We start from the raw sequence: 10,674 nt of genomic DNA on the forward strand, positions 1-10,674 counted from the left end.
ATATAGCAACTCAGTTCACTCAAAACATTCAATCAACATTGTCCCCACTAACGCATTCTGACGTAAGCGAACCCCTACTTGTGGTTGAGTGTTCTAAATTGGTAGATTAATTTGACCTGCTGTGGTTTACTTTGAATTTTTATAAAAGCCGAAAGTGGCACCTTGATGGTGGATATAATAATTGTCTTTTTAACCTTGTTAGTTGAGCGTAGTTCATTCGCCAAAATGAATATCACACATCTAAAATGTTCGAACGAACAAAGCGAACTCTTTGAAACGCGCATAAAAATGTTGATCAAACACTCAATTAATAAACATGGTCGGGTCGGGACATGCTGCTGTGATTTAATTACAGATCACAAATTAAATGATACTTCAAGCCAAAGTTCGCGACTTTTTTGTTCTTCTTGAACCAATCATCACAGCTTTCAAATGAATACATTTGTTCAATCAGTGTTCGCTTGAAAAAGTTTGCTGCTAGCTTTGTCAAAAAATTTAACTTATTTGAATACTTGTGTATAATCATTTTAGGTGATATATAGAGCTGTCTTCGTTCAAAAAACTTACCGAAGGTGACTTGATTCACGATAGTTCGAAAATTTTATTACAAACTTTTCTAAATTATTATTCTACATAAGTACAATTGCTACCCCACTGATAAGTCTCTGAGCAATTGAGACGTCTTGATGACAGAAGTAAGCAATCGAAGAGGAATCATGGATACTTATCGAGTAAGTTCGACGACTAATTTAGTGAATAGCAATCCCTGCCATCTCAATTGAAAGTCATAGTCAAAATGGGTATGTCACCAATAGCGTTCGAAGTTTTTGAACATTTAGCGCTCATTGCAAAGAATGTTAACTGCCAAATTTGTTTGCAGCATAGGTAGTAAACATTTGAAAAATTTAAGTGCATTGCAGTCAGATTCATGAAAAACTGGTTTGCGCTGACCCTCAAGTGTGAGCATATGGGTTCAGTAAATGACAAACTCTACTTTTTGAAGAAAAAAAATCAAATAAAGTCAAAATTCTTGATATAATTTTCTGTAAAATGGTTCTTAATCAGGGAGAGAAGAGCGGAGATTTCCGTCACGGGGTAGGCTGCTACTCCTACAACTCCTTTTACCAGTATCAGGGCACTTGGTCCAAGGGACTCAAACACGGACCAGGTCAGCTGATCCTCCGAGATGGTACCAGGATTCACGGGGAGTTCAAAGAGGGGGAGCTGACGGGAAACGGGATCAAAGTGTGGCCAGACAACAAACAGGTGAGAGAATAGAAAAAAAATACTTCAAAACTTTTCAGAAACCTCTTGATAGAACCGTCTTTGAACTTTATATTGATTTCATATACTTAAGTATTCGCATCTGTTGAAATATTATTATAAATCATGCTGGATTAAATATTAAATCGCTAGAGTTTTGCCGACTTTCTGCAAGTTGTTGATCTTCAAATGGAAATCTTCAGGTCTTCTAGCCACGAACATAACTTGAATGTTTTCTTTGAGACCACTTTCGTTGTAAATGTTCCCAGGTGTACAGGGGTACGTTTTTGAATGGACACATACATGGACACGGAGAGATGACATACTCAGACGGATCAACGGTTTGTTGGTTACTATTACTGTATTTTACACTAGCATCAATTTAGTGTATTATTAAGAACCTTCTTTTTTTTCCAAGCTGAGTTACAAATATTGATGCCACTTTTGGGGCACCTTTACAGCTTTTTGATAGCATCGTAATAAGTTAACTTAGTTGATGCATTTTTAGTTCATCAAATGAACCGGAAAAAGCTTATTTGTTTCACACAACATAACAAAAATATAAACTCGATTTCAGAAATTTTCTAACTCAACATATCTCCCAATTTTTTGAAATGCATAATTTATACATAATGTGGCTTTATGCTTTGCGATTTGTTACTTGAATTATTGCTTGCAAAATTGTGTCTATTTGTATTTGGTGCAACTTCTGCTGAAATGCATTGGCAATTTATTAGCATATGTAGCTGCTTTATTCGTGACTAGTGTTTGTCGGTGATTAAGCGTGCGTGGCTGAGAGGGTAGTCCGTGAGACTCAAAATCTCTTGATTGCAGTAGGTTGTTGAGCGAATCCTAGACCTAGTCGAATTTTTGCTAATTCGAGGCTTATTTCTACTTTTTTTTATGTCACTTGATAGAGCTGCCTTTTTGGTCGTGTTCTCGCTAGTGTTTGCGAAGCGAAGCTTCACTTCTGTATATAGTTAAACTTTTGTTATATTTTTATGTCAGCAAACAGGCTTATTCCTGAAAATAATGAAAAAATTTCAAAAAAAGTTGGCTCTGTTTTGCAATCAATTTAGGACACTAAATAAACAAAAATTCAAATCTTATGATCTGATCTTTAACAAGTGATCGGAAATCAGTTCACTTTTCTTCAAATTTATATAAGGTTATCCAGGACAACAGTCTACGGCTCGTTTTTGTTCCTGTGTGGTTTAATATTTACATTGTTTGTTGTATTGTAACCTCACAAAATTTATTTAAATTCAAGACCATCTATTTCGTAAAAAAAAAACTCACTATCAAAAATGTATAAATGTTTTAGTATGTGGGTCAGTTTATGAACAACAAGCGAGACGGATATGGCACACTAACAGACAAGAGTGGAGTCTACAACGGGCAGTTTCAGCAGAACAAAAGGGCGGGAAAGGGCATGCAGATGTTTGAGCAAAACCAGACGCAATCGGCCGCCTGCTATACAGGACAATGGCGGGAAAACCTTTTCCACGGACGGGGAAAATTTTCAGTCGATGGATACACAATTATAGCAAATTTCAAAGACGGAAAGCCTGAACAAATACCGACAAAGTACAAAATCGAAGTGAACAACGCGAGTGATTTTACCGTAGAAAAAGGGCACCCATTTGATATAAATGTCAGCCTTGTTGACCAAAATGGTGACCCAGTTGAGGGCTTTTCTGGGTTAAATTTCACAATTTCTTGTTGGTATAATATCGAAAAAATCCAAAAGTTCATAGACAAAGCTACCAAAACACCACAGAACATACTTGATATGGCTGCGCGGTTAAGTGCAATGCCAATGAGACGTTCGCCCTATTTAAGTGCTGTTTACCCTATGGTCAAGTTCCAGAAGTTTGTCCTAAGTGCAGATATCTCAAAGTGGGACACAAAACAGGTTCCGGATTCTGATTTCAGGTAAATTTGACTGTTTCAGAGTGCTTTTGTCTATGTACCAATAGATATTAGATAGCTCAAGCTCCGCCCTCTATATGAAGATTTCTTCTAAGTTTTCCTATGTGATGTGCAGTTTTATCCTGTTCGTTCTGTGCAACATCTGGTTACCTTTGATTTAAATGAGGCATTACGTATGCATAAGTAATGAATGAATACACTATGCCCCTATTGTGAAGGGGGTTGTGTAATATATCTAAATCTTTAAAGCCATCATAGGAAGAAGATAACGAGATGATGATTTAAATTGAGAATTTTTTTTCTAAGAGACTTGGTCATAAGATTAAATTTCGCTCCGGGTAATTTCTTAATTTCGCTTGATTGTTTCAGCTCCAAAGCAATAGACATCATCCGCGAAGGACCCCAGGACACAGAGGTCAACTTCTTCACCAACTTCCCCAATATGACCCCCTCATTCCCAATACCACCCACGACAGGACAGGTCAGTAAAATGGTCCACATGCTATACTTCACTGCCCTTGCGATAAGCAAGGGTGTTGCAATCGGTCCTAGACTTTTTTTCCTGTAAACAACTTTGTCCACAGGATAATCTCCAATTTCAAGATTTCCATTTTCAGCACCGACTTTTTTTAAGCATTTTGATTATCCGTCCAGTAATTTTACCAACTTGTTTTTTTATTTCATTTTTTTAAATATTTTTCTTTTTTCTCGGTTAAGTAATATTATTTCGGCTTATTGGCCTCATATTGCGTCCTTAAGTAAGCAAAAAAAATTAAAATGTCTGTTTTTAAATTTTTTTTCTGTTTTTTCTTTTTTTTCGTGTTGATAAGTTTCGGCCTATTTTACATGGTTTATTGGCCTCATATTTTTTTTTGATTTAGTAGCTGTTTTGCATTGTATCGCAAGTGGTGCGAAGCTCGACCTCGCCTCTGTGTAAAAGAATTGTTTAAAAAAATGAGCATCTGATGATGATTGAAACCTTGGGTCCAAAAATTTGTTCAGTGTTTTTTAAAGTTACCAATATCGAAAAGTTATTCAGTACTAGGCTAGGAGTCACCGTTGCTTTTCAGGCCATGGTCATAATAAGCATCTTCTGAATGTAAATACCCAATTACAATAGCTTTAGTTAAGCTCATAGGCGTTAAGTTATTTCCAGAGCTGACTTAGGTGACCTCGTATGCCCTCTCAAAAAATGAGATCCTAATTACTCGAAGAGTCATTCTTTGTTACTATTGTAAAACGACAATTTTGGCCGACTAACTATTCAGAAACTTCAGAAAAGTGGCCAAAGATAGCTTAATTTTGCAAAAACTTGTCGGCGGCGCAGAAGTTGAAAATCATAGAATTTGACATTTTGTTGGTTTTTAGAATTGATTGTTGCGTTGAATTATACAGGGGATGAACGCTTTGTTTATTTCTAGGTGGACATCCGTGACACATGTCTGCCTGGAGATATGAAAGAGAGCTACCCTCCCCTGCTGCTGGACAAACTGAAGAGGGAGTGGGAGGAGCTGCAGAAGGAGGAGAGCAAGAAGACCAGGGTGGTCTACTTCGGAGACAGACCCAGAGACGTCAAGTTCGATGCACTCGGTCAGCCCATACTTGTGGCCAGTGCAGTCGAGGCAACCAAAAAGTGAGACCACCTTTTCTCTTTTCTAAGACCACATTTGAAAAAAAGCTTGTTTTTTATAAACCAAAACCCCTTCTCGTGATGATGATAGCAGACCTTTCGTGACCAATTAAATCATCATCTGCGAAATTGTTTGATAATCCAGCATTCCAGCAGTAAATTATCAGATAAATCAATCTGTTCTCGTTTGTAGGAAAAGAGTTGCTGGAATATGGTAATATGGCAGCACGGGTCACGGTCGAAGCAAATAAAAGATAGCTTGCTCCTAAAACTCATCACTACTTGTAGAATGAAAAAATAGTTTTCAATACTAGTACTAACTAGTAGTTTTTATACTATTACTAACTAATCCAAAATATGTTGATAAGTAGTCGTGAACTTAATCTTAGATATTATTTTGCTTGCAAATCGAAACCGAGTTCGAATGAACTCTGAATGATCAGCCTCTCCAGAAAAGAACGAATGATTCTGGTTTTATTTGTGTGACATAATTGTCAACCTGAAAACTTTGTTTCTTTCAGCCGAATGACTAATTGTCATTATCAAATAAGCCTCAAGCACCAAGTAGTTTTTAAAATCTTTGTATGCAGAGGTATTGCTAGTCAAAATGACTTCAACGAGGCTCTGAAAGTTTGAAGCTTGAGAAGCATTTGATCATGATGAAAATAGTACATCTACATATTTTTAGTAAGCGGTCACGCCAATTACACAGTTTAAGATAGTTCGATTTACTTGACCGTTTTTGAAAGCTTTTTGTTGAAAAATTGAATAAAAAATACTCTGACATTAGTTGAGATGGTCAATCTAACTACATGAAGCATAATTTCATAGTGTGCGTTTAACCTGTGAAGATTCTTAATGCAATTCCATAAAAATTACTCATGTGCATGATAGTGATAGACTCTTAATTGTCAAAAAATGTTAATTTCTCTCCTTCCCCTCAGGATTCGATCCTCTTACCACTTTTTTGTTCTATTTTACAACATCATTGTGGTTGATCAAACCTAAAGTTTCCACAAAGGCGCGTTCGGCGCTATTATGAATTAAATGACGCCAAAAAACACAATTTGTAATTAAAAACTTGGCCCTGTAACATCATTTTGGCTGTTGAAAATCAATTGGATTGGAACGATCCAAAAAATATATTTGAAATGATGATTATTATTATTTTTGTTATTATTATTACTATTATTATCTTTATGCGGGAAGTGGGGAATCTGGGTAAAGTTATTATTACGAAGTCACTTAGTTAAAGAACCGCAAGCTTTTCACTGTGGGGCAAATTCCTCATTTGCTGAAGAGATATAAACTCGTGCGACCCCATTCCACCCATTCCAAGCACTAAAACTACCCGTTATTTTTCAAGCAGCTCCGAATGTCAATCATTATTTGAGAAATCTTCTGTTCATGTTTCATGTTCTAAAAAAGTTTCAATTTCGCTCTTAAAGATTCCTAACTCATTGCTTTTAGTAACGGCAAACTCAGGTATGTTAGTTAAATTTAAGTTTGCGAAGTTGCAGATTAGATATAAACTTGGATACTTGACTCTAGTGAAGCCATCAAGGCCTCGTGGTATATGGCAAAAGAGTATACTAGCGCAACAGACCGTTTCAATATGCCGCCAAGCAAAAGAAGTCGATGAAAAGAAAAGCATCCGTTTTAAATTATCCGGAGATCATTTTGGTGCTTTCTCTAAAAACTATTGTAAATGCGGCTTGAAAATTTGTCTGCTTCTAGCCTTATCGATGTTTCTGAAACTGACTGCCTGTTGTTTCGTTATTCATGCGTTTTCTTCTGTAGATGTAATTCAGGCATATAGACAGTTCACCGAAACGACTCATTTCTTCCTTTCCCCTCCTCAGATATTCGACCCCCTGCCGACCCAAAGGGTCCCCATTTGTACTATTTTGAAATATCCATTTTTGGCTGACTGATCCTAAAAATTTTTCTAATATTTAATATATACTTAATATAGTAATTTAATATATACTAATTTTGAGGGGGAAGCGCACGCCGAAAAAACGCGATTTTTTGGTCAAACTTTTCTAAAAAGTGCCTAAAACGCCTTTTTTGGCTTGTTTTTTTTTCAAAAATTTGGGAGAGCTCAGAAAATCAATTTGGTCGACCTAAAAGGACCGAGAAAATTTTTTGAATTCTTTTGAAAACCCAACACTCCCCCTCCCCCATGGAGAAAATCCTGCATCCGCCCCTGGTCGAGATACATCAAGTGTATCAGTTTGTTGAATTTTTTTTAGCAAAAACACGAAACTACCGATTGACAAGATATTGAGGAAGCACTACGCGCACACGGGCGAGTACTTGTTGGTGGTGGCCGATGACTCACCCAGCGGGTTCTTCGACTGGTTCGGAGTCCCCAAAATCAAACAGAGCTTCGTCAGACTGAAAGTTCAACCATCGCACAAAGACAAAGATGACACAAACTAGATCTATTAGATTAATTTTGAGGCTTTTTTATAGGCTCTGGCAGCATTCAAGAAACGCATCAGATAATGCTCTTTTCTTCTGATAAGTGTTATTGATTATTGTTATATGGACCACTTGAGAAATAATGTGATATATTTTAATTTTTTATTGACTGGGTCCACTATTAAAAATATGAACAAATTTGGTTTTGTCTGCTATGTCTTGTATTTCGTCGTTTCTCGTAGAATTAAGAATGGATAATGGACATGATAATTGGTTTGATGCAAGTTTTGAGTTAGTTTGAGGCTAGATAGCAAGCTTGATGTTTATTAAATGGTTTGATTTTTTCAGTTTTTTTTGTAATAAACTAGATTTACTTTGTCGTACATAGTCACTGTTTCCGAGGCAGCACAACAGTGCCAAAGTTCAACAGCGCCTATAAAAATTCGTTAAAGTGCAGAAAATAAAAACTGGGCCCATAATGAGTTCACCACTTATTCGCGCTTATTTTGGTCCCTCCTCCTGGCAGTGATTAGAATTTCCAGGGCTACTATTCAAAAAAATGGGGTTTTTATAAGTGCAATTGTTATTGAATTTTTCTCGACATCTCGTCTAATTCATCCTAAAATGGTAGAAGTTTAACTAATTTATTATTACCTTCAACCTACTTGTCTACTTATTATACGATGATCAATTCTTAAAATTAGCTCATCAAACTCATTGATGAAAATGAGACTTCAAAACGTCTGTCTCGAATAACAGCGAGATTTTAGCAGTTTGAAGCTGATGTATTGCCACTAAACACCACATGATGAGCGTTTTTATGATAGAATGGTGCCGTTAATATGCTCTCAGCTTTGTGCAATTTGATAAACAACACTTTTCACATGGTAATGACCAACTGCTCTAGACCACAACATGCTGCGACTGTTTTCAAATATGCTGTCATTCATTTTTCTCTGAGTAAAACATTGTAAAAAACCTGAACAAACTGAGGAAACTGAATAAAACATTATGAAATAATTTTAGGTGTCTGAGCCTTCTTTTCTAAACTATAAAAATCTCAGAAGTGTTTTGGTTGCCACCCAAAATTATAGAATTCAAAGGATCTGTGGTGGTACAGTGGATTCCCAAAACTAGTCAAATGTATCTCGAATTAATGTTTGTGATAATTTTCTTTTTTTTTCATGAGTACAAGCGAATCGCGAAATACTTTGGAACTAGTTCTGGAAACGGTATATAGGCAAGAACACTTTTCATACAAGCAAAAAACGAGCGCTCCTGAAACACTATATTATTATTAATATATTTATAATTATTTATTTATTTATATATATTTATTTATAATTATTTATAATTATTATAATTATATCTGCTTGAAATTTCAATTTAAATGGCAGAAAATGTCGATGGAACTAGATTGGCTTATTTATAGTGCATAAGACCCTTCAAATCCATAAGAAAATTTTCAATTTGATACCTCTATCAATTGCTAGATTAGTGCTAATGAACCAACCAATTATTAACCGCAGAGAAAAAAATGAGCTGAGAATACAAAACAGATTTGCTCTGCTTGCATTTTCTAGCACTGAACTTTGATCAATTTTTGTGACTAGAGTACTTGTGTACTCAAGGAAACGCGAAAGTTATATCGTGAGTCAAGTTTTTCCAACCTAACTTCCTTATACTTGTTCATGATTGAACAAACTGATCAATAAACCCTACCACAATGTAAAGTAAATATCGTGATCATGATTATTCCCGCATTTGAATGTAATATTTTGTATATCATAGAAATAACAAGAGTGCGAAAATACCTTTACCAGTAGGCAGGGGCGGATCTAGGATTTTCTCGAGGGGGGGCGGATTTTCAAAAAATTTTCCAAAATTTTGACGACCTTTTTTTTTTTTAGGTCGACCAAATTGACTTTTCGAGCTCTCCCAAAGCACTGTTTTGCCCCTATTTTGGCAAAGTTTTCTGCGCCGCAGGCAAATTTTTGAAAAAACAGTCAAAAAAAGCCGTTTTTGGGCACTTGTTGAAAAATTTTGACAAAAAAATAGCGTTTTTTTGGCGCGCGCTCCCCCTCAAAGTTAGTATATATTGGCGCCAAAGGCGCCTTTAGAAAAATTTTAGGGTCGGTCGGCCAAAAATGGATTTCTGAAAAAGTATCAAAGGGGGGACCCTTTGGGTCGGCAGGGGGTCGAATCCCTGAGGGGGGGGGGCGTCCGCCCCCCCTAAATCCGCCCCTGCCAATAGGTAAAAGTATCGAAAAAGTGAGGTACGTAGTTACACCCCACCCCCAGAGTGAGGTACAGAGGTAACCCCAGTACAGAGGTAAGAAGACAAGGAACACCACCCCTCAATGCGGTATCCTACTACGCACATCAACCGAAGGCCTTGTCAATACTACCGCTCAGCAAAATTGATCAATTTGTGTAACTGTCTACTACTTATGTTTTATCAGCATAATTTTATCCGGTTTATTCATTCCTCGACATCACTCCTCGCCAAGAAATGAGCCAAAATGAACTTAACAACAGCGGTTGTAGATCAGTTTGATTCAGACCACCGATTTTTGGTCATGAAGTGGCGCTTAAATAGTTTAATTTACGAAATTTACTAATTTCAGGTTAAACTGTTGGTTTTGTAATATGATGTAATGGTTTGCTGTAAAAGTAGGAAAACATAATATCTCATTGAACATTGCAATTTTTCAAGGTCAAAGAGTTTTTTAATGTTAAAGAGCGGTATGTTACTCCAGTAGCGTAAGTTTCGCGGTTTTTTTTATTATACACACGCAAACGATTGTTATACTGACTGTTCGCTTCTCTCAACCTAACTCGCCGAGAGTGCCACCCCTTCATTTAGTGTAAGTATGTTTTGATGTTAGAATGAGTTATTGAAGATAAAAACAGTTTTAGAAGGTGGTATGGGCCTACCATCGAAGTCTTGTAATTGAGTGTGAAAACCACTTTTTTGGTTTTGCTGAAAGAGTGCAGTTCAATCCTGATTTGTTTAACTAAGCAGATAAGAAAGACAGAAAGAATTTCATTCTTCAGACATACAAAAACATTTACAAAAAAAAATCAAACAAATTAAGCAATTTAATGTTGGTAAACGTGCGTATTCTTTTTTCATTATCTATTTTTTTAAAATATTTTTTAAGTTTCAAAATTTCTACAAAAATGGTGTTTTCTCGAAAACTAGCAATTTCTGGAAGGTCATATTTTCGAGTAGAATTAGAGCCTCAGATGAAACTCTGATAGCATCAAGATCAAGCATCACTTTTTGAAGGAAAAATCAGGGCAACTAAATCTGCTATATACTAACTCACTATTACCTAGGATGTAAATGTCTCTAAATTTATGGACTAAAAGTCTTTCATCAGTTTTTAAACTTTGCCTATATATATTGCCAGAAGATT

The 10,674-nt window shown here is 36.2% G+C and overlaps 1 protein-coding gene across 2 annotated transcripts; it reads left to right on the forward strand.

Moving 5' to 3' along the window:
• The first annotated feature begins 351 nt into the window (after window positions 1–351).
• On the forward strand, window positions 352–7,599 carry LOC134851657 (uncharacterized). Of its 2 annotated transcripts, XM_063867834.1 has the most exons (8): window positions 352–731; window positions 1,066–1,266; window positions 1,533–1,604; window positions 2,588–3,198; window positions 3,565–3,676; window positions 4,617–4,828; window positions 6,296–6,310; window positions 7,081–7,599. In XM_063867834.1, exons 1-8 carry the CDS (start codon window positions 687–689, stop codon window positions 7,268–7,270), a joined length of 1,458 nt encoding a protein of 485 aa, XP_063723904.1. In that variant the 5' UTR covers window positions 352–686; the 3' UTR covers window positions 7,271–7,599. The 2 variants fall into 2 exon arrangements, with proteins under 2 accessions (XP_063723904.1, XP_063723905.1); XM_063867835.1 differs by lacking the exon at window positions 6,296–6,310 and having other exon boundaries at window positions 354–731.
• The last annotated feature ends 3,075 nt before the right edge of the window (window positions 7,600–10,674 follow it).

This window comes from Symsagittifera roscoffensis, chromosome 7 (assembly GCF_963678635.1).
Source record: "Symsagittifera roscoffensis chromosome 7, txSymRosc1.1, whole genome shotgun sequence".
Taxonomy (NCBI): Eukaryota; Metazoa; Xenacoelomorpha; order Acoela; family Convolutidae; genus Symsagittifera; species Symsagittifera roscoffensis.